Here is a 25696-nt window from a genome sequence, read left to right as displayed (position 1 = left end):
ATTGCTGAGCATGAAAAGACAGATAAATTCCAAGTTCAAAAACTTAATAAGACCCTCCAAATTAAGTATGTGTGTGTTTTAATTTTCAAATATTTCAATTCAAAAAGTATGTATGGAGAGGTTGCTGAAAAAAAAAAAAGATTGTGAGAAACATGGTTCAAGAATAAGAAAAAAGGTTAGGCTCATTTCAAATGTAAATTCATTTGTAAAACTCTCCTCCACCAAAAAAATAAAAAAAGAAAGAAAGAAAGAAAGAAAGAAAGAAAGAAAGAAAGAAAGAAAGAAAGAAAGAAAGAAAGAAAGAAAGAAAGAAAGAAAGAAAGAAAGAAAGAAAGAAAGAAAGAAAGAAAGAAAAGAGAAAAGAAAAACAAATCTGACAACTCAGAGAATAATGTACACATCTGATTTCCTAATTGAACAATAAGAACTGTTATCTTAAAATTGCCCCATTAAGAATCTGTTTTTCATAAATATCTAAATCATACAAGATTCCATGAAAGATGCAACAAAGATAATTGTAATTGATAATTCTATCAAGAAAGAAATAAAACAGGGAGGCATATGCTTGCCAAAAAAAAAAAAAAAAAATCAGAGGATCATAGCACTAGAACTAGAAGACACTTCAGAGGCTATTTGGTACAGCCCCAAATTCATTTTAAAGATGAAGAAACTGGGACCCAAGGCCAATATGTGATTTACACAAAGGCTGGCAAATGTGGAAAACTTTTCCTGGATTGGAAAAGATAGTTTAAATCCTAATACTAAAAAAAGGCAATGCTAAAGAATTTTCAGTTTACAGTTACACTCATTTCATACTGCAGCAAGATTATGTTTAAGATTCGAAGGTTAGCCTTCAATAAAAAATGAATCAAGAATTAGCAGAACAATAGGGTGATTTTTCAAGAGAGGAACCAAAAACCAAATTGCCAATATAAATTGGTTTGTGGAGACAGCAAGTGAGTTCCAGAAAAACATCTACTTCTGCTTCTTTGACTACACTACAGCCTTTGACTATGTGGACCCCAACAAAATGCGACAAATCTTCAAAAGATGATAACAGATTATCTTACTTGTCTCCTAAGGAACCTGTATGCAGGCCAAGAAACAACAGTAAGAATTGAACGTGAAACATTATATTTATTTCCCTTTTTTTATTAATTAACTTATTAAGTTATTATTTATTTATTTAATTTATAAGCAGAGTACATCATGTGAAATGTGAGGCTGTATAAGTCAAAAATCAGAATTAAGGTTGCCAGGAGAAATACTAATAATTTCAGATATATAGTCAAAGCCACTCTGGTGACAGAAAGTGAAAAATAAAAAAGACTTTTATGAGAATTAAAGAGTAAAGTATAAAAGCTGACTTGACATTTAACATTAAGAAAAAAAAAAGAAATAATCTAAAATCATGGCAACTGGTCCCATCATTTCGTGGAAAATAGAAGAAGAAATGAAAGCAGTGTCATATTTCAAAATCTGGGGTTCAAAGACCATTTCAGCGAAATTAAAATAAGTTTGGAAAGGAAGCTATGGCAAATCTTAACAGTATACTAAAACATCACCTTGTAAACAAAACTTTGTATAGTCAAAGCTATGGAGTTTTGTCAGTAATAATATATGGATCTGAGAATTTGACTATGAGGAAAGCTGAGTACCACAGAATTAATGCCTTCAAATTGTCTTGCTGAAAAAGATTTTTAAGAGTCACTTGGACAGCAAGGAGATCACATCAGTCAATATTTAAAGAAATTAATTGAGACTATTCACTTGAAGGATAAATGCTGAAGCTGCAGCTTAAATATTCTGGTCACATAATAAAAAGGCAAGACTCACTGGGGAAAAAAATTATGTTGGAAAATATTGATGGTAAAAGGAAAAGAGGACTGCAGATAGTGTCCCAGAAACAATAAACCTGAATTTGGACAGACTTCAGGAGATAGTGAACTCAGTTAACATGTGTCTATTGACCCGACCTGCGGGTCTCGAACTAAGGAAATCTGAAGCCGCGTGTCAACCTGTAAGCAAAGCTAGTAAGGCAACAACCTGGGAATGGGTGAAGAAAGCAAGAGGCGGAGACTACTCTGTGCAAAGCAGAATAGCTCATTTTTTGGAGGAAAGTACAAGGCTTATATATGTTTCCAGAGTATAGGTTTGAAAATACAGTTCTGTGACTACGTGACTAGGGGAACGTTTGGTGGTTAAGGAACATCTGGTGGTTGATATGTGTGACCTTGTGATATTTTATGGCAGGATGTTCTCCTGCTTCACTGTATTGCTTATCAGTTCTTGGTATTTGGGGTGTGGGGCAGAGGCTCCAGCATGTCCCCCTTCTTTAATTAGAAAATATGAGGGAAGGCATTTTGACTCAGAAGAATCACCTCTAGCCAATTTGAAATTTTAATTATTATAATCCTGTTGTTATGGTTTTTCTCAATTCTATGCATAGGGAGGAGAGCACTGAACAGAGCGGAGGATTAGCAGAGGCTTCTATCCCTAGGGTCAGATGGTCCACTGCGACCAACAGCTATGGGGAACACCAATTTTTGTTAAGTTTGTCTGTCTTTGTTAGGCCGTTGAGTCATAGGTGGTCCTGTCTATTCTATGGTAGGCAGAATTCCTAATGACCATATGTATTGCAGGCCGATTTGAGACGGGTATCAAGCATACAGTCCTGATGATCTTCCGGTGCTCGTGTGTTGCTGAGGTCAGTACCTTTCTGCCTTTCAGGGAACAGCCAGTGCATTATAAGTTTTGCATCTCCATCTCCGTATTTCTCTCCCCTAGCAAGAGTATGAGAAAGCCTGGCCTTTTATAAAGGCTTATCAGCCAATTAGAGGTTAGAATTTGAGGGACTAATTCTTATGAATATCATTTTGCCTTCTCTCTTATCAAAGGTGGGAAAAAAGATTTTTGTGAGAGTAAAGGCCAATGCCTATTGATGTACAACAATTTGCATTACATCAGATAACTGTGAGAGTTTATTTAACATTATCCGATCCAAACTTTTTTGGTGCCTCCAAGCAGCATTGTTTTTTATCATAAATTGTGGTAGACTCGCAGCTAAAAAAGCTACCTCCTGTTGTATTTGATATATTTGCATTTCCTCTATCACATTAAGAGCCAAATTAACCACTGATATAGCTGTATCAAAAGAACTGTCTCGTTTCATTCTAGTTAATTTTCTTATCATGTCTATAGACAAAGAAGGATTTTTACCAAAAAATTATATAAGGGTTTGGCACATACATCTGTGCAGGTGCGGGGTATGGGAGGGCCTCACTAGTTGACTCATTCCGTATCGTCTGTATCTTGACAGTTCTTTATTAATTGTCTATGCCCAGGGAGGGAGCCACTCTTCTCTGGAGCACAAACATCTCTAGGAATGGCTAGTTCCTATCATCTAGTGTCAAAAATATACAGAGTTCATGGAACGGTCAAGTTCCCATAATTTGGAAGCTGAGGCCTGTTAGATTTGAGTGAGCTTATAATCCTACTATGAAATATTAAATTTCTTAATCATTTGGCCTTAAGATCACGAAAATAATAAGAGGACTGAGCTAGTGGGGTGAAATTAGAGTAAATTAATTTCATTTTCCAATACATAAGACAATTACACATACATAATATAACTAGAAAGAGTAATAATAATACTATGGGTATAGCTAAACTATTAAAATAAATGGTAGCGCTACCTGATCTAAATAAGAAATCATACCAATGGTGGTTAGTATCCGATGTTACTAAATGAGAGGCCTCGATAACTTGTCCTGCAGCTATAAGAGTCTGTATTCGATGTTCATTTAATGTGCGCTGATTAGACTCTAATAGTTTCTTCATAACTAAAGATCTGTTTAGGATATCCATATATATGAAGTAAAGCAAAGTAATTAGGTAAGACAAAAGGTAACACATGAAATTAACACATAACAGCCCATATCTTAACTTGACAATACACAATAGTTCCAGTACACCAAAAAGAAGTACACATAGCATTTTCAGGTCATTGTTTTTCCATGCTTCTGGTAAATTAAACATATAATCCCACATTGCAACAATCTCTGAGCATTTTCTTTTTGTATCTAGGTATACATATTTTGTAAAGAGCATTTGGTCCACTTAAATAATTTACTAATATTTCCAATAAAACCCAAACTAGTAATAATACTATCATTAAAAATCTGTAGAAATTGGCCTTGATATTTTAAAGTATTTTGGTGGAGTAGGATCGTCGTAGGCAACTATTGAGCATTTACAGTAAAAGCCTGAGAAACATCTTGTCCAGCACTGCGCAGTCTACTGGCCAAGTTCTCAAGGTCTATTGAATTAACTATATCCAAACCAGTTCCAGCACCACCAAATAAAGTGTCATACCAGGTTCTTTTCTTTCTAACACAATTCATCAGAGGAGGAAAAGTTACATTATTGGTACAAATTTTTAGGAACTCTTATGATTGATGGAGGATGTTTTGTAGGAGGGGGAGGTGTCAGTAATAGATATTTTATCTAATAGTGAGGTTTCAATACCGCTATCAAGATTTTACATGCACAGTTCATCAGTTGCTTTTCAATGTTTGTCTCAGCTTGTTCTCTGCATTCAGTTGGGAAGTCCACACCCTCAGAGTCCACTCTCTTTCCTATGTAGCACTGCTGTATCTGGATCTGGATCAATCCTTTCCAGCTCAGGGTCAGCTTGTCCTCCTTCCATGTCCCAACCAGGACCCCGTCTCCAAGCTAGAACTCATGCACTGTTGAAATCCTAAGGGAGGAGTCTGAGCAATAAGCCTGTTTAGTTGTAAAGTTTTCAGATGTTAAAGACATAACATATTTCCTTAAAAACAAATCCTTGGTTTCAAATATTGGATACAAGGAAGAATTTTGAATCCCTTTAAATCAGTTTGCTTTCTTCAACCAGAAACAGCTGCAGCTTCCTATTGCTGCTCTACCCCTGCAAAAATACGTTCCGTCTCACAGTCACCTCTCCGTGACTACCTTTTCCAACAAGTTCCTTCTTTTCCCCACTGATTTCTTCTTGAAATCATTTGCTCCCACTAATAAATCCTTCTTAAATCACCTTTATTCTCCTGTCCCATTTCTCTGTTTCTCTCTTCCCAATGCCTGCTTGTTCAAACTTTCTCTGACATATTTTAAACACTTCCAAACCAATAACTCTTCTGAGTAGGTGCTTCATTTAAACTATTAATTGCTTTTGTAAATCAATCTCTCTTGTCCCTTGTCTTTAATCACCCCTTTTTTTTTTTTCCTGCCTGAGTGCTTCAAGGCCACTAGTAAGAAGCTTCCCAGGCGGTATTAAGCAGATAAGATTGTAATGCCGTTACTCCCCTTTAGCAGGCTTTGAAAATCTACTTTTCAGAGAAAACTTTCCCACCAGTTTAAAATAGTCAAGTTTTTTCTTTTGTTTTACTTACAAATTGGTACAACAGGTTAAAAAGTTTAAAATCACAAACAATTTTTAAGACCAATACATTTTGAACCACTCTGAAAGAATTACTATTCTGAATGAATTTCAATTTCCACAATTCAGCCTGTTATTTTTCTAAGACTGTAACACAGAGGCTGAATTCTTATCTCTTATGAGCTTGCTAACTTTTAACACAGAACAAAAAATTCAAAGCAGACAAACATACACAGACAGACACAGAGCTCTATTTTTTCTATCCAGGCTCTGCATGCTTTTAAGTTAAGATCCACTCCATTCTTTTTACAGAGTTTATATAATTGTGAAGCATATACTCCTGAATCTGTTGGCTTGATATGGGCTTTAACTATTTTTTGTCCCATGCCTCATCTAACTGCATCTAAGCAGTCAGGCTGTTTGCTTCTTCTTGATTCTAAAAATCAAGGAGCGCGTCTTTCTCTGTTCATTTTTGTAGAGGGAATTTTAAGAGGCAATGTGTGGAAAGGGATTGCATAGAAGCAGCACAAGACAGCAGCCGTAGATAAGATTCTGCATTGATAATTAATTGTCTTATTCCGCCGTCAGAAGCGGCACTTTCTACAACTTCATTGATTAAAGTCCAATAAGGGAAAACATTTATGGGGACGGAATCAGGTCCTTCTCGTTTAAGAACTTCATTCAGATCACAACCTACTCTCTGCCACTTAGCGGGGTGTATTTCTGGACCGTTTATTATAAACCAGGGACAAATTTTGTCAATATAGATAAAGAATTTTATAAGATCCTTTTTCTTAACTTTTAAGCCTCTTTCTCTAAAGCTTTCTTTAAGATCTTTTATAAAAGCTTGTTCTTTAGAGAGTTGGGAACCCATGAATGCGGCAGATGGCATACTCACCGTTCGCAGTCTTTTGATTGCTGAAGTAGGGGGGTCTGGCCAGACGGGTCCATTCCTTCTCCTCGCCGATATGCCGGGCTGCCACGAATCTTCAGGTCCCTGTTCGAGGGTGCCAATTGACCCGACCTGCGGGTCTCGAACTAAGGAAATCTGAAGCCGCGTGTCAACCTGTAAGCAAAGCTAGTAAGGCAACAACAACCTGGGAATGGGTGAAGAAAGCAAGAGGCGGAGACAACTCTGTGCAAAGCAGAATAGCTCATTTATTGGAGGAAAGTACAAAGCTTATATATGTTTCCAGAGTATAGGTTTGAAAAAACAGTTCTGTGACTACGTGACTAGGGGAACGTTTGGTGGTTAAGGAACATCTGGTGGTTGATATGTGTGACCTTGTGATATTTTATGGCAGGATGTTCTCATGCTTCACTGTATTGCTTATCAGTTCTTGGTATTTGGGGTGTGGGGCAGGGGCTCCAGCAGTCTATGAGGCAGTAAAGAAGTGCACTGGAGAAAAAAATATCTTTGAAGCAAGTTCTTCTAATCAAGGACTAATTTATAAAAATGAAATAATGAAAGAAATGCTTCCAGAAAAACTATGAACACTTCATGACATGAGGTAGTAAAAAGTAATCAGAACCAGGAGAACAATGATATCAACACTATAAAAATGAAGAATTTTGAAAGACAAGAAGTCTGATCAACTTAATAATTAATCATCATCTCAGATGACTGATTATGAAGAATGCTACCTACCCATCTGCTAAAAAAGAGATAATAAACTAATATTGAAGGTACACACATTTTTGGACCAAGCAAATATGGGCATTTCCTTTCCTTTTCATTTCAAAAGAGGGGAGTAAAAGGGAAAAACTAAATTCTTAGTACCTGAAAAAATCAAAAGGTAAATATGTAAAAGATGCATAAAATCTGATATATTTTTTGAAAGTGAAGCAGAATAAAGAAAATCATTGAAGAGATGAATGACTAGAAAAGGGACAAAGTGACAAAAGGCCTTTATGCTAAATAGACTAGATTCAAATTATAGGGAATAAGGAATTAATTCAGATAGTTGAGCAAGAATGTGGCATAATGCTTTAGAAGGTTTAACTTTCATATATAAAAGAAATTATTTTGTGAAGAAATAGAGAAATCAAAAAATAAAAACATGATAATTCTTATTAACAAAACTAAAGGACTTAAAAAATAACCTTCTAACAATCATCTAAGCTGATAGAACAACGCTGTCTTCCCAGTACCTCAGACTCACAACCTAGTAGTTATCCTGCCTTCTTCACCATCTCTCAACCCCCATAACCAAGCTATAACCAAGACTTATCAGTTTCACCTTTGCTGTATTTTTCTCACATATTCCTTTCTCTCCAACACAATAATGTTCATACAGACAATAGTGAATTCCCACACCTTGTTTATTCAATAGCTTACTGGTAGGTTCCCCTGCCTCAAGTCTCTTCTCACTCCAATCCATTCTCCATTCAATAAAATATTTTTTTCCTAAAATAGATTCAATCAAGTCACCTATTCAACAAACTCCCTATTACCTCCAGAAGAAAATTTAAAATCCTCTATTTGGTATTATTTGGTATTCAGAGCTCTTCATAATTTAGTTGTCTTATCTTTCCAACTTTCTTATATCTTACTCCCTGAAGTAACACTGGATTCTTGGATGTTCCACAAATAAAACAGTTAATTTCTTTCCTCCTAGCATTTTCTCTTGTCCCTCCCCTCTCCTCCATTCTCTTCTTCCAGTGACTACTTGACCTCCCTGATTTGCTTTAAGTCCCAACTAAAATTTCACCTTCTACAGGAAGCCTTCACTAACTCTATTTAATTCTAGTAATTTTCCTCTTTCAATTATTTCCAATTTATCCTGTATGTGTTGTGCCACAGTTTCCTTTTATTGTTTTGATTCAATTTCCCTAGTTGCCCTGACTCAGTTTCCTTAAATTGTCTTGCCTCAGTTTTCCTGAATTGTTCTGCTCAATCCTACAATACCATCCCTCTCTGTTAATCATCAGGATTTTTGATAAGGATAAAGATCTTCTAGCTTAGACATCAGAACGTCCAATGCATCCCTCCCCACCATCAAAACCAGATTGATAGTCCCGTTCCTGATCTCAGTGCTCTGACTCTGCCCCTGCCTCAGTCTACCTCCTGTGCGGAGTCATGTGTATATATATACTTCATGCTTTGGACATCAGCCCTGGGGCAGCATGCCCCCAGTACAATCTCTCCCTTTCAAATAAAATATTAAAAACTTTTAATCTCTATCTTGCTTCAGTTTCTCCGGCAGTACATTTTGTAGCTCACTTTGTATATATTTGTTTGCATGTTTTCTCCCCCATATGATTGTAAGATCCTTGAGCCCAGGGGCTTTCTTTTGCTTCTTTTTGTATCCCTATTGTCTAGCAGAGTGTCTGGCACTTAGAAAGTGTTTAATAAATGTTTATTGACTGATTGATTGAAAGCATAAAATACTTAAACTAACAAACAATAAATGAACATCAGAAAGCATCATAAAACTAAATCAAGCAAGCCACAAATCAGTTTCCAAAGAGGAGGCAGTGAAGGGGTGGAGGCAAAAAAACAAAAAAAACAAAAAACAAAACAAAAAAAAACCTGGCCTAATAAATTTATAAATAAATTCTTTTTTTTTGTATTTCAACAGTGTCCAACTCTTTATGAATCCATTTGGGATTTTCTTAGGAAAGACACTGGAGTATATTGCCACTTTCTTCTCAAGTTCATATTACAGATGAGAAAACTAAAATGAACAGGGTTAAGCGACTTGACACGGGTCACATAGCTAGTAAAAATCTGAAGTCAATTTTGAACTCAGGTCCAACACTATTTACTGCACCTCCAAACTGAAGTAAATTCTATCATTTAATGAGAAAAATAACTATCCCAAAAAATTGTTTTCAAAAATAGAGAAAAAAGACTTCCTTCCTTTTGTAATGAGATAAATATGGCCTAGATATTTTGGCAAAACTAGAAGCAGAAAGAGAAAAACAATCTCACTAATGAGTATTGATGGGAAAAAAAATTAATAGTAGAGAGACACGAGAAAGTTTTACAGGAAATAAATATGTCTATCAATTGAGAAACCAACTCATCAAATTGTGCAAAAGAATATTACTATGTTGTGAGGAAAGATAAAATTAATAAAATTCAGAAAAGTATTGAAAAATCATATCAATTATCACTTGGTAATTTCACCATCTCCCATGGGTTTAATTATCATCTCTATACAGGTAATTCCTATATCTATCTATTCAGTCCTAATCTCTCTTCTGAGTTAATATCCTGCATTCACCTTTCAGATATTTCAAAGCATATAAGTAACTCATAGAAATCTGAAACTCAATATGTTCAAAAGAAAATTCATTATCTTTTACTCGAATGTTTCCTTCTACCTTCCAGGCACTTCCACATCTAGGTGATCTAAAAAGAAATGAAAAAAAAAAAAGATCAATAAAAATTTATTTTTAAAAGAAAATCATAGCTCAAAAAATATTAAAATAAGAATGCTACCTTCCCTGCTATTATTTTAGATAGTTCTAGAAAAATTATAAAACACTCAATAAAAATAAAGGGGGACTTAAATAATGGGAGAATCAGTTATATTTTTATAATTAGTTGTGTTAATGTAACAGGCAAAATAACAATAACAAAAGGCAGTAATAATAATAATAAATAAAAGGCAATAATAATAATAAATATTTAATGATATACAATATTATTCAGTGGATATCTTTAGAAATAGAAAATCATTTTACAGAAAGAAATGTCCAGAATGTCAAAAATGCTTTTTTACAGTTTCTGTTAATTTATTCTAATGAGGGGGATATAATAAAAGAAGAAATAATGGAAAAAATTAACCCAAGCTTTATTTTAAGATAGTAATCTTCAAAAGCATTTGATAAGGACAGGTAAGTGACACAGTGAATAGAGCACCAGTCCTGAAGTCAAGAAGACCTGAATTCAAATCTGGTCTCAGACACTTAATATTTCCAGTAGCTGTGTGACCTGGGCAATTGTTTTAACCCCATTTGCCTCAGGAAAAAAAATAGTTAAATAAGTTAATAGTTAAAAAACAGAAAAGATTACCAATCAGTAAATATATATTAAGCACTTACTATGTGGCAATCACTGGGCTAGATACAGAGAATACAAAAACAAAAAATAAAATTCCCTCTTCTCAAGGAGTTTGCATCTTAATGGGAGAGAGAAGTACATATATAAGTATATTCAAAAAATGTATAAAGATAATAAATGCAAATATAAATAGTCGGATTTAAGGTGATTAGAGAAGGAGAATACTAATAGGTAGGTGAACTTTGGAAGAAAAAGAGGGATTCTTTCAGGCAAAAATAAAGAGAGATTCATAAAATTCATGAAAGGAGCAAATGTACAGGCAACAGAGTATATATAGTGACAAGCCTGAAATCAAGAAGATTCATCTTTCTGAGTTCAAAGCTGGCCTCAAACACTTTCTAACTGCAGAAACTCACTTGACACTGCTTCAGCTCCTTAACTTAAATTAACTTAAAATGAGATGGAGAAGGAAAAGGCTAACCACTCCAGTATCTTTGCCAAGAAAATCCCCATTAAAGGGTCATGACTGAACAAAAATAAAGAGGAATGCATTCTAAGCATGAAGGAAAACGGATGTAAAAACATGGAAATGGGTCATAGTGTGTTGGGGGCAAAAAAAAATGTTTAGGAGGGTTAAAAGATATACTGTGACTTGATTATAAAGGGATTTAAATGTTAAGCGGGGTTTTATTTTATCTTATAAGTAATAAGAAGCTACTGGAGTATATTTGAATATGAAAAGGACAGTTAGATCTGTGCTTAAAGGAAAATTACTTAGGAAGCAGTGTATAGGATAGACAAATGTAGAATGAGGCTTGGGGAAATGAGACCATTCAAGAGTTTTTGGCAATAATATAGATAAAAGTTAGCAAGGCTCTGAATGAAAGTGTTTATGTGTGAGTAGAGAAAAGACATCTTCTCTGAAAGATTTTGAGGAGGAAGAAATGATAAGATTTCTGATATGACTGAATTTGTGGGCTGAAACTTTGGTATTCATGGAAAACCTGGGAGACTAGAAAAATATCAGTACCTTTGAGGCAGAAAAAATAGAGAAGTTTGGGGAAAAGGTGAGTTTAAATGGAAAGGTATTTTGGATATGTTTTAGATATGTTCATCTTGAAATATCTGTGAAGCATCTGATTTGAAATGTCAAATAGGAATTAGTAATGTGATCCTGAAGTTTAGATGAAAAATAGTAGCTGAGTATATAAATCTTTGTGTTGTATGCACAGAGATAGTCATTAAACCCATGGGAGCTCAATGGTGTCGCCAGGAGAGAGACATTTAAGGAAAGATAAAGAGCCCAAGACAGAGCTATGGGGAGTACCCACCATTTGGACTCATGAGAGTCACATAGGTGAGCTGTCAGAGCTATATCTCTACAAGATCCATTGTCTTCTCTCTTTTCCTGTAGATCTTGAAGGGGAAAATACATCACCATCACTTTCAATAGTCATCATTGCATCTAGGTTTCTTTTCATATCAGCTTTTGAAGCTTCTCTCTAGAACACAAGTGCTCTTATTCTGAGCACATTACTCAACATCTACACAGCTCTAAGAGCATAGCATCCAGTAGCAAATCATATCAAATATTTTCATTGCCCTATAAAGAAAGAGTATACCTCAGAAACTGTGTGATTAGTCTTAAAAGGTTGTCCAAAAGAAGCCATCATCAACTTATGAGGGTGTTAGCAAAATGCTATTGATATATCTAGAATTGGGCTTCTGAGCTCCTCAAACTAGAGACATCACCAAAGCCATTCCCTACCTCATTTCTGAGCCAGTAAACTATCTATACATTTAAGAAATAATCGGAATAAGGCCATTTGGGGTGATGTCTGAAGTTTCCTTAAGCTCAGGGTCTTCTAGCTATAGCACCATGAAGAAACACCATATGGATATGGCATTCAGTGATAGGGGAAACATCCTAAAGGACAATTAAGTTACTATTAAGCCATTGGTTTCCCATGCAAACTCTTTTTTCTATCAAAAGCTTTGACAATTAGTCAACAAGCACTTATTATGTAGCAGAGATTTTGATAAGCATTGGGGATGAGTGGAAGACCCCACCTGACAGTTGTAATAGGGAATTAATGGTGTTATCATGGACTTGAATAATATGAGTTCTTGGAAGTTTTTATACAGACCATCTGTCATTCTTTTTACTTTTCTACCATTTCTCTCTAAAACTTTTCATCTCCCTTTTTTGTATTCTCTTCTCCCATTAGAAAGTAAGCTCCTCAAGAGCATGGACTGCCTTTTTCTTCCTTCTTTGTTTCCTTTCTTCCTTCTTCTATTTCTTCTTTCCTGTCTTCCTTAATTTTTGTTTATTTTCATATACCCATTGTTTAGTAAGAGATCTGATGCTAGCACAAAGTCTTACACAAAGCTATATAAATGCTTCTTGATTTGACTTGATATATAAGTACATAGAAAAGATGTTATTGTATTGTACTATTGCCAGTCAAATGGAAGTACTTGGAATAACCTTAACCTCTATAGCTAGTCTATATTAAATAATATTAGGGTCCAATCAGAGTAAAAGATCCTTCAATTCTACATGAAGAATGAAGTAATTCACTACACAAACTCTACTTACAATATTATGTGCCTTATAGGAATAGTATATCTGTATACTTATAGTAAATTACTTGGAATGGAATGAAATTATTAATGCAATTATTGCAACCATTCCTAACTTGTCAATATAGAGAACCAAGTGTCCCAGACACCTGGAAAATGATAGAGAATTACTGATATTAACAGTAATTTTTAACTATTTCCATGGTTGAGACTAGTGAGAAGTACTATAAAGTATGCAATGACTATTCTTTTTCAGGTTTACTTGAATTTTTCATATTGCTACAATTTTGTATGCAGAGACCTAAAATCAAGAGGTGAAACAAGCAACAAAACATCAGCAATGGGGCATTATTGTTTATCTATTTGATTCAAACACTGACAAATAAAAACCCAGTCATCTATGAGTTGCTTTAGTTATATGATACCACACCACTTAAACAGATTTTTCCAGTGACTTGATTTTTTGGATTGAAGTGACTGATTGATTTCTTATCATGTAGACACAGCATATGGCTTAGTACTCAGATCTCTTACAAGTGAGAGTGCCGCTGGCCCAGTCTCCCTCTTTAATGAATTCTGTGGTGTTTATATCCAGGAGCATGAAATTTGCTCAGTCCTTTGCTCTGCATAGCTAAGAAATGTATGGACTATGCTGGAGAGGTTAAGTTCAGGGCACATTTCACTATGCATTATAAAATACTTATAGGATAATAACCATTTTCAATTATATCTAGTCAAGCAGCAATATTCCAAAGCAATTTTAGCACAGCCTAATCCCCACTCTTCAAAATAAGCAGTATTTTCTCTCTAAGTCAGGTTTTTTTCAAAATAAAATGATAACTCTCTAGGGGTCTATGAGCCACCAGAAACTGCTAAGTAGGGAACTTCTCATTTCCAACAGCCACCCAATCTCTAAACAAAAGCAAAACCTTACTCCATAGGACCTTGTCTATACTAATAAAACCTCCCTTCTCTCTTTCTCCATATGGAATCTTACTTGGACTATCTCATCTTTCATTATACCTAGTTTCCTTCCAGTCTCTTACTGCTCACATCTCATCATTTATGGCACTAGTTCTCCTTCCTCCTTTGTTTCTCTGTACCTAGATATTAGATCAATTGATCACAGAGTGGTTTCAAGGACACTTGCAAGATTTCCCCATTCTGGTCAGACAAGATATTTATATTTCATTTTCTACTGATTTTCTTGAAATTCCAGCATTAGATATTCATTATTTAGTCTTAAAGTTGTGCCCAAATTAAATCCATACAAACCTGGGAGGAAAAATTATTTTGCTAATTTACTGGGAAAGTAAAACCATTAAGAAAAGTAAGTGGAGCATAAGAAGGGAAGACAGGAGCTTATGAATACTGTTTAGCTGATTTTCTTCCTAAAACCATGCTTGTAAAAAACTCAGTTGATAAATAGAGCATTTCTGAAAGGTATTAGCAAAAGCAAAGAGGCCACATTTGTTTTCTTCTTTTCAAAAGCATAAATAACCTTTTAACAATTTGATCTTTGACAGAAATGTTATTTTCCAAATGGGGAGAATGCTTGACTTTGCAAAGATTAATAAATATTGTTTTGACCCTTCTATTTCAACTAGGTTAGGAGTAGTATATTTTAAGAGACATACAATTCTCAATCTCATAGAAGATAACTTATAGGTTTGGTTTGTTTGGGTTTTTTTAAACTATAATCCTACTCCATTGTCTCATTGAAAATGACCTTGGTTTTTCAAATGCTGTCAAAGAAGCAAAGACTCCAAAAGAACTATCAGGCTAAAAAATGCATCAAGTCTTCAGTCAAAGGACATATGTTTTTCACCTGAAAACCTACCTAACTATGTTTTAGAGAAATCCATTAGCTGAAGACTGACTTTTTGAAGTTACAACTTAAGAAATCATTAGGTGGGGAAAAAAAAAAGCACAACTTATGAAGCCCTCAATCTTGAAAGTATGATTTTTAAAATATATTTTTACTATACTATAAATCAAGTAAAAAATGCCAAGATCTTAGCGAAAAACTTAATTTTATACAGAAATAAAAAAAAAGTTTTTATTCATTTTTCAAAAGAATCCTTCACTTTCCAAAAGGATTCTCTAAGAACTTTGGAATTCTGATTAAAACTACAAGTCAAGAGGACTAAAGATGAATTATGCCATCTCCTGTCAAAAAGGTGATGGATTTAAATTTAAATATAAAATATTTTTAAAATATATAAAATATAAAATAAAATATGCATGTTAAGGCATAGCTAATATGAGAATTTGTTTCACTTAACCATGTGTTTGCTGAGATTATTTCAAAATTCAAAAAATGTTATATGTAACCAAAAAAAAAAATTCCCCAAAAGACTGTTAAATAATATATTTGCTTTGTGCATTTAAAATGTTATTTTATTTATGTAACTATTTAGAAACTTCTGAAAGGAAAAGAATACCCATATACAGAGGATGGTGGCAAGCTGCGTTCTATTGTAATTAAAACCAGAAGAGGGAAAAATATTAGTAAACTCTAGCACTAGATATTTAACTTGGATTTGCTAGCAAGGGACTTTAAAAATCAACTAGTCCCATCCTCTAGCTGAACACAACAGAAATCTGAAGCCATGAGATATTTCGTGATTTATATAAGATGACAGAGGTAAGAAGTTGGCAAACCCAGGATTTAAAATCAGGAACTCAGATTCAAAATCAGAATGTGTTTTTCCATGGAACCACTCTGCCTCTTTCATTAGAACGGTTATTTTATTGGTAAAACCTCCTTCTACTCCGAGATTCAAAAGAAAAAATACTCACTTATTCATGATGTTTCTGATATAACCACAGAAAAGTCAGGATGTGACTACCAACCAAGCAGTATTTTATAGTCACCAAACTGTCACTTGCTAGCTGGCAACATTGACGAGGCTGAAAGGAAGTCCCCTGAAAAATAAAATAGGGGAAATAATATCAGCACTATTCAACACAGTTGTTGTGTAGAGAGCATCCTATGAATCTTTAAGCACTTTTTAAAATATGCAGTACTATTATTACTCTGCAATCCATGCTATTGAGTATCTAACCAACTTTGATCTTACAGTTTCATCAGAATATGATAGATGATTTAATTCAATTCTATAAGCATTTATTAAACATCCATTGTGGGTCATATATTATGCTAACTGCTGGGATTACAAATACAAAACTTAAATCATTTTGTGATAATCAGCTCTGATGATCTTGGCTCTTTTCAACAGTGAAGTGATTCAGGCTAATTCTAATAGACATGTGATGGAGAGAGCCATCTCCATCCAGCCAGAAGACTATGGGGACTGAATGTGCATCACAATATAGTATTTTCATCTTTTTTGTTGTTTTTTGCTTGCCTTTTTTCTCTTTCTCATTTTTTTCCTTTTTGATCTGAAATTTTTTATGTGTGACATGATAAATGTAGAAATATGTTAAGAATTACACATGTTTAACCTATATTGGATTATTTGTTGTCTGGGGGAGTGGGAAGGAAGGAAAGGAGAAAAATTTGGATTGCAGGGTTTTGCAAGAGTGAATGTTGAAAACTATCTTTTCATGTATTTTGAAAATAAAAAGCTATTATTAAAAAAAAAAAAAAACTTAAATTAACCCTGCTGAATACTACTGGAGGGAAGCAGTATATACATTGACAAGTCCATTAAAGATGGATGCAAAGTATGTAAAAGTAATGATCCTCTTGCCACCATACAGATCACAGCACTTTGTTTAAGCAGGACAAAAAGAAACTCTCAGGAATGCAAGAAACCCTAAATTAATGCCCAGAATTTAAGTGATATTTCCAAAATTATACAGTGAAAGAAATTTAAGAAGTACAGAATTCTTGCTCCATGTTCCTTACAATAGGGCCCTCAGAAATTTAAGCAAACTCTTTTTTTTTTTCCCCAAAAAGCTGTTTTTCATTGATTTATCTCCTACTGCATTTGGGTTCAGAATATGAATAATTTACCTTGGCATCTAAAGAGACGAGGGGAGGAAAGGGTTTGTGTGTCTCATTATATTGGACTATTCCATACAGATAGTATACAGGTTAAATGGGAATATATTAAACTGGGAGCAGGTAAGGAGGTAGGATACAAAAAAATCCTTTCAATAATGAGGTAATGCTAATATAACAGCTATCTGTAATTCATTCCAAAGTGAAAAGCTTAGTTTCTAGATATGAATCTATAAAATATCTTTTGTTAGAAGAGGATATTTATAGAGTTATATATACATATGTTTTTTTAAGATGCTGGATCCCCTGTGCTACAGTTCTGTTTGTTTTTTCAAGTTCCAGGTAAAGAACATCTGCAGGGCAGCTAGACAACACAGTAGAGCTGTACTCAGGAAGTCTCTTAGGTCAACTGTGACCTCAGATACTATCTGGCTGTGTGACCCTGAGCAAGTCACTTAATTGTTTGTCTGAATTTCCTCATCTGTAAAATGAGTTGAAGAAAGAAATGCCAAAAATCCATATTTTTGTCAAGAAAAACCCCTCAAAAGGTAACAGACATGTCTGAAACAACTAAACAACAATAGACATCTTTTTTTTAGGTATTTTAGGTTTTAGGATATAAATATAGGATTTAGAGAAATTAAAGGAGCAATCTAACTAAATCCCTTTATTTTACAGATTAGGAAACTTTTGACAGCAAGGGTAGTTACGTAACTTGATAAGGTCATACATGTACTAAACACTAGATATGGATTTTAAGCTCTTTTACCTACATCATGCTGGTCAGAAATATACCTCTACATAAATAAGATAAAATAATTTTATATAGTTAGCATGATTTTATAAATTATAATCTGCCCTTGGCAAGCCCTCTCATTCTTTGTTATTTACCTTTTTTTTTTAGTTCTGAGACAATCAAGGATATAATTTAAATTATGAAATGTATAATCTTTCTCATTAATCAATTAGTTCTTAGGCTCTCAGTCAATTTGATAAATGTTAAATATTAAATCCTCCTGATCCAAATCAGTTCCAATTGATCAGTGATGAACAGAACCAGCTACACCCAGTGAAAGAACACTGGGAAATGAGTATGGACCACAACATAGCATTTGCACTCCTTCTGTTGTTGTTTGCTTGCATTTTTTTTCCAGGCTATTTTTACTTTCTTTCTAAATCCAATTTTTCTTGTGCAACAAGATAACAAGATTGGTATATAAATATATATATATATATATATATATATAGAGAGAGAGAGAGAGAGAGAGAGAGAGAGAGAGAGAGAGAGAGAGAGAGAGAGTATTTAACATATGTTTTAACATGTTTAACATGTATGAGACTGCCTGCCCTCTAGGGGCGGGGGTGAAGGGAAGGAGGGAAAAAGTTGGAACAGAAGTTTTTGTAAGGGCCAGTGTTTGAAAAATTACCCATCCATATGTTTTGCAATAAAAAGCTAAAATAATTTAAAAATATATTAAATCCTCCTGATCTCAAAGGCTTAAATACACTTCAACAATGTATTTCAGTGAGAAAGATCACAAGCCAAGGTTATCTCTAGCCATCAACTTAAATTACTGATTTTTCAATTCTGAAGAGACAAACCTACCATTTGGTTCTCCAGATGATAGTTATAATCTCTTTTAAATAATCCTCTACATAATGTTTCCTTATTTTGATAAATCAGTCTCTCAGGAAATATGTTCTCTTAGTCTGCTTAGTCTCTATATTTTATCTCTTCCTTCATTCATGACAATTAACAATCTACCCAGAATAACAGTTAAACTCAGTCTCTCAAGATCACAATTAAATTGTAATTCCCAAACTTCATATTCCTTCTTAAGGACATAATAAAAGTATGCTCAGTCATGGTGGTAAAAATCATTGAAGCTGTAGTTTTATATCCTATATCTTTACTCAAATCCAGTATTCAGAACACAAGCACTTTTGGGTTTTTTTAAATAAAAAATTTTAAAGATATTATTTTTTCTTTCAATACTATTTTATTTTTCTAAATACATGTAAAAATAGCTTTCAATATTTATTTTTGTATGATTTTGTGTTCCAAATTTTTCCCTTCTTTATCTCTTCCTTCCCTAAGACAGCAAGTGATCTGTGATAAATTGAACATGTACAATCCTTTTTTAAAAATTATTATAGCTATATACCTTTTTCAGCATTGACAATTGCAAGACCTTTTGTTCCAATTTTTCCCATCATTCCCCCACTCTCTCCCCCACATGGCAGGTAGACCAATCACGTACAATCCTTTTAAACATATTTCCACATTTGTATTGATGTGCAAGTAAAATCAAAACAAAGAGGGAAACCACAAAAGAAAAAGCAGGGGGGAAAAGTGAAAATACCATACTTCAAACCACATTCAATCTCCATAGTTCTCTCTTTGGATGTGGGTGACATTTTCCATCCTAAATCTATTGGAATTATCTTGGATTACCACATTGGTGAGAAGAGCAAAATCTATCATAGTTGATCATCACATAATCTTACTGTTACTATATACAATGTTCTCTTAGTTCTGCTCACTTCATTCAGCATTAATTTATATAAATCTTTCCAGCTTTTCTGAAATTAGCCAGCTAATCATTTCTTACAGAACAATAATATTCCAATACATTCATTAGCCATAACTTATTCAGTTATTTCTCAATTGATAGATATTTACTCAATTTCCAATTATTTGCCACTACAAAAAGAGCTACTACAAAAATTTTTGCATATGTGGGTCCCTTTTTGTTATTAATCATCTCTTTGGGATACAAACTCAGGAGTGACACTGCTAGAGCAAAGGATGTATATATCTAGTTTGATAATGCTTTGGACATAGTTCCACATTGTTCTCCAGAATGGTTGTCATTTCACAATTCCTCCACAATGTATTAGTGTTCCAGTTTTCCCACATCCCCTCCAACATTTATCATTATCTTTGATATCATTTTAGCTATCTTAGCAAAAATATCTATTTTACTTGCTATAATTCATTCTCTCTTTTGTTTGGTCATGAACTCTTCCATTATCCATAGATTTGAGAAATACATTATTCCATGTTAATCTAATTTATTTGTTGTAATATCACTCTGTTTGGTTAAATAATTTATTTATTTAAAACTTATCTTGGTATATTGTGTGAAATCTTGACCAAATCCTACTTTCTGCCATACTGCTCTACAATTTTCTTAGCAATTTTTTTTAAAGTTAAGTTCTTACAATGGCCAACAGGATGAATACAGAGAGGCTTGGAGAGACTTACATGAACTGATGCTAAGTGAAATGAGCAGCACTAGGAGATCATTATACACTTCAACAACGATACTGTATGAGGATGTATTCTGATGGAAGTGGATATCTTCAATATAGAGAAGAGCTAATACAATTCCAACTGATCAATGATGGACAGAATCAGCTATACCCAGAGAAGGAACACTGGGAAATGAGTGTAAACTGTTTGCATTTTTGTTTTTCTTCCCAGGTTATTTTTACCTTCTGAATCCAATTCTTCCTGTGCAACAAGAAATTCGGTTCTACTCACATATATTGTATCTAGGAAACACTATAACATATTTAACATGTATGGGACTGCCTGTCATCTAGGGGAGGCAGTGGAAGGAAGAAGGGGAAAATTCGGAACAGAAGGGAGTGCAAGGGATAATGTTGTAAAAAATTACCCATGGATATGTAGTGTCAAAAAATTATAATTATAAAAGTAATAAAAAAATTTTTAAATAAAAAGTTAAGTTCTTACCCCAAAAGTTTAGATCTTTGGATTTATCACACACACAAGACTACTTACATTTATTATTGTTATTAGGTACATACATGATATATTCCATTGCTCCACAACTACATTTCTTAGCCACTGCTATTATTTACAATTACCACTTTACAACATTGTTTAAAATCTGGAATTGTGAGACCACTTCCTTAACATTTTTAACACTTTTTTAAAAACTATTCCATTGGTATTATTAACTTTTTGTTCTTCCAGATTAATTTTGTTACTATGTTTAACGGTTATTTAAAATAATTATTTGATATTTGGTTTTTATAGCACTGATGTACTAAATTAACCCTCCAACATTTATCATTATCTTTTATGTCATCTTAGCCAATGTGACAGGTGAAGCACTTTAAAACGTGGTCCAGCATACCATAGAGTTCATTGTAAATTTCCTTGAGGCTTATCATAGATACCATCAGAATAATATCATTTTCATACAGAAAGAATGTAACTCAGAGAGCTTGAGAACAGCATTAACAAAGCTCTAAAATTCTTATCATTTTAAACAATCATCACCATTTTAAACAATAGTATTTACATATACTAATATTCAGTATAATCATAGCATTTTACATTAGGGAATAGGAATATTTCCAGTGGATGAAATGACAACTAATTTAAATGTCAAAATAGAACTTTTTTTCTTTCTCTCTTTTTATCTCCCTTTTCTGTAGCCTAGATTCCAGGCACCAGGAAAATTGAGCTACAGTGATGGAGGGCTACATATGGGCCCCTTTGGAACCTTCACAGTGAAGGAAGTTATTCCTCAAGGCAGAATAGAGCACTTAGGCTCTCAGTGGTCTTTCATGTGAATATAGAAGCCAACAGCAAAGATGTAATAAATAAACTGAATGTTAGTGCTTGAATGGTAGTTATGAGTTATTTGATCTAATCTCAGTTTATAGAAAAGGAAAATAAGGATTAGAGAGATAAAGTATTCTGATTAGGGGAAAACTTTAAATCACCCAAATGCCATATACCAAGCCAAATTTTAGTTAACTGTTTCTGTCTCAGTGCCTTCAGAACACTTTGTGAACTAGAATTATTTAAAATTAGAGCTTTGGGTTTTCTTAGCTCTAGTAGGAATCTCCAACTTTTTCTGGCATCAGTCCTTATGAATCCTAGGAAGTCGAGACAAGAGAAGGCCAGACTCAGAAAGAAATTCTCTTCACTTCTATGCATCTCCTATACCTCCCGTTCCAGCCTTGACTAGGGCACCTCTTGCTATGAGCTGCGTTACTTCCTAAAGCACACTTCATCATTTGTTTCCCATTCAGAAGCTGAATTTTGCCATGTTTCTTCATGTACTCCATGGTTAGGAAATTTTGGTGAGCATTGAATGATGCTATTATATTTTAAAGATTTTAAAGTCATTTTGAAGTTGATTCCCTTTAAAAAAAAAAAAAAGGAATGGGTAATATGTCTGGTGCCTAAATCAGAAAGAAAATCTTTGAAAGTTGTGGGCTCTCTGAGCAGAAATCTTTCCAAAGTCACACGACCCCTTTTACCATTGACAATCTTTTTTTTTTTTAGTTCAACTTTTATTACATAAGAGAGTAGACTTATAGCTGATTCTATTGCTAGAGATACACAAACATAAAAGAAAGTTTCACTGAAAGGAAATTATTATAGATCTGAAAAAATACTTGAAAATTCAGAACCTTCCAATGAATTCTGAAGTGAACACCAAATAGGGACCATGTTTGAATAAATTACCCACTTGGGTCTAAAGCCATTCTAAAAAGAAGGATGCTGTAGCATAAAAGGCTAGTGACTAATGTATATCTTCAGCTACCAGAGTGATGACATTAAATCAGATTTTCAATTTATGTCGAAAAACAAAGACAGAGAGTAAGATTTATGAAAGGCAGCAAGCATTTCTATTCTTTCTCTTTTCTCATAAGTTCTCACACACAGGTAGTTTCCTCTGTCACATTATCAAGGACTAAATTTTGTTGTTTAATGAATCACTCAATTACCCTGATAGGAGGTAAAGGTTCATGCTTGAACAAATTATCTTACAACCATTTGGGAATGCTAGAACACTAACTATTTTGTTGTTGTTAATGGAAATTTAGTTACTCTAGCTTCTAACAATACAGAAAAGGAGAAAGAAAAAAAGATTAATCTTAACACATCTATGCACTATAACCAATAAATTTTGCAAATTATACCTGATAGTTCATGCAATTGTCTAACACATTTTCTGGACAAGGAGAAATTAGTTTTAAGTAGTGCCATTAGTTTAATTTTTATTGATTTATGCTATTTATAGCCTCCAGGTTTTATAGTAATGTTTTCCTTTTTGTAAGAGAAAATGAATCAAATACACTGGTTTTTAAAAGTTATTCTATATGCAGTTTTATTCTTTTAAATTTGTAACTATTGAAATTTATTATGAATTTATCCAAAAAAGTAGCAGAGAAAAAGCACAATTTTACAGTTGTTCATTTTATTAAAAACAATGAGACAAGATTTTAATTTCACATGTTTGCCTTACATGTAATGAATCTATGAAATAGTTACATGACCTATACTCTAATAGATCATTTTTAAAGTTTTCAAATAATAAAGCATCATAAATTAAAGAAGCATATAAGCATATAGCTATATTATCTTTTCAGTAATTTTATTTTCATTACTACTTACTTCCATTTCTGAATTTCAATAATATTTGACCCTGACAATATAACATATTGCTAATAGTCTTAAACAAATTTGTTTCATCATCAATTTAAAATACATATAAATATAATATGTATAATATGTTGAGCTGTCAATTTTTCCAAACATTCTAAAGAACAATTTATGACTATTCAAGATGAATAAAATGTTCATAATTTTTTGAACAAAACATCCCACTCCTAGACACTTACTACAAGGTCAATAAAAAAAAGGAAGTATATATATTAAACTATTTTGAGTAACATTTTGATAATAGCAAAAACTCAAAACAAAATGTGGTATGTGAATATAAAGGAATATTGGTGATCCATAAGAACCAATGAATGTGAAGAATACAGAGAAACATTCAAAGACACATAAACTGTTGCAAAGTGAAATTAGCAAAACCAGGAAAATCATATGCACAATGATTGAAATAATGTAAATGAAAAAAAGAAAAAAATGCAAATTGACTCACCAGGTAAAAATAATGACCAAATTTTTAATACCCCAAAGAAATATAAGAATGTATTTTACCTCTTTCTTTGCAGAGATGTAGACATATATATATATATATATGTATATATGACTTCATATTTTGTCAGATTTTGTTAATGTGTTCGTGTGTTAATATGCTTGATTGTCCCCTATTCCAAAACCAGGATGCTATATCTCCCTTTCAGGTTCTAGGGATTATCACTTAGGTTCCTTTCTCAAATTTCACTGTCTAGAAACTCAATTCTAGACATGTCTTTCTCACTACAAGCCACTAGTGACTAGCAACTAGTATTCCAGTTCCATTTTTTCATTTACATTATCAGTGTTTTTTTTAATGACATTCACTTTGAAAATAGAGCAAAAATAAAGCACAAATATTTTCCCTCCATAACTAAAGCACTTGTTTTTAGGTCTCTGGAGATAATGTTTTTAAATTTTCCACCATTTCTATATAGCAATTTGTGCCTCCGAGTTCATATCCAGTGGTCCTCACTGCCAGATGAGTTCTGCCACTATGGCTGCATCTCAAAGATTGGTCTTCAGACCAATTTGACTCCTAGACTCCCACACACACACTTCTGAATTCTTGTACTATAACGCTCCTGGGAGCTTCTAGATTCCTTTGAAACTAATAAAACCAGAGCTTCCAGATTAATCTCCTTCACCTAAAATGGAAAACAAACAAACAAACAAACAAAAACACCTTACTTGAGAAAGCAAATAACTATAGTCCATATTCATAGCACCATATGCTAAGTTTGAAGCAGAGAGGGACCTAAATGTCACTAGATTATGCCATCACCAAAGGAATCAAAAACCAGAAAGATGCACAAAGAGAGAAATAAAGGCAGAGAACTAGTACTGAGCAGTACTAAAGTATTTTGGATATGTTCCTAGTTTGCTAGGTCAAAACCTATAGTCCATCAAAAAAACTGCTGACCACATAAAAAAACTAAATACAGATTGTGTGTATGTGTCACACAATGATAACAATCTTATATCCTAAGGGGCTGCAGAATTAGGCTAGAAATCTCATAAGTATGACATATATATATATATATATATATATATATATATATATATATATATATATATATATATATATATATATATATATATATATATATATGTTTTACATAATTTCACATGTGCCTTAAAGGGACAGGGGCTAGGAGGGTAAGAATCTGGAACTCAAAGTTTTAAAATCAAATGTAAAAAAAAGTTTTACATATAACTGGGAAAAAATAAAAATATTAAATATAAAAAGAAGAAAAAAGAATGTGTTGCATATTCTAAAGACTCTCAAAGTATGAGAGCAATATCATAATTTTTTCCTCGTGTAAGTTTAGCTAATTTTTCCTTAAATGTACTGAGAATATCTTTGAATCTTAGTTGACTCAAAGCTGTTGATAAGATTTCTGGGACACCTAAATGCATAGCAGCCACAAAGAGATCAAGAGATACATCATTTTATATTATGATACGTAATTCAGCAAGAAAGTCTCTCTCTGCTGAATCAATTCTAGGTATTCTCAGTGCCTATCCAATACCTAGTCTCTTCTCCAGTTATGGCTAAATAATTTTTTTCATTAATTGTTAAATTAGCTATATGTCTTTTTTTTGTTCCAATATTGGAACTACCATGGGTTAGGCCCCAGTCCAGAACACCAAGGCATTTTCCTCACATATTACTGCGACTCTTCCAGTTTCTTCCACATGGGAAGTAACCTCAAAAATGATCTGCACGTTTATCAGTCC

General features: G+C 33.5%; 1 protein-coding gene across 4 annotated transcripts; it reads right to left on the bottom strand.

Annotated features, from left to right (window-relative positions):
• Positions 1 to 1231: 1231 nt before the first annotated feature.
• Positions 1232 to 15939, bottom strand: LOC141550900 (uncharacterized). 4 transcript variants are annotated; one of them, XM_074282010.1, is made up of 4 exons: positions 15813 to 15933; positions 9746 to 9773; positions 6315 to 6482; positions 1234 to 4785 (listed from the first exon to the last, which is right to left on the bottom strand). In XM_074282010.1, the coding sequence occupies exons 1-4, from the start codon at positions 15818 to 15820 to the stop codon at positions 4735 to 4737; spliced, it is 255 nt and encodes an 84-aa protein (XP_074138111.1). In that variant the 5' UTR covers positions 15821 to 15933; the 3' UTR covers positions 1234 to 4734. The 4 variants fall into 4 exon arrangements, 3 of the variants coding, with proteins under 3 accessions (XP_074138111.1, XP_074138110.1, XP_074138109.1); XM_074282009.1 differs by having other exon boundaries at positions 1234 to 4772; XM_074282008.1 differs by having other exon boundaries at positions 1234 to 6482.
• Positions 15940 to 25696: the final 9757 nt, after the last annotated feature.

Source organism: Sminthopsis crassicaudata, chromosome 1 (genome assembly GCF_048593235.1).
Source record: "Sminthopsis crassicaudata isolate SCR6 chromosome 1, ASM4859323v1, whole genome shotgun sequence".
NCBI classification, from domain to species: Eukaryota; Metazoa; Chordata; class Mammalia; order Dasyuromorphia; family Dasyuridae; genus Sminthopsis; species Sminthopsis crassicaudata.
This window is presented reverse-complemented; position numbering and strand designations above follow the sequence as displayed.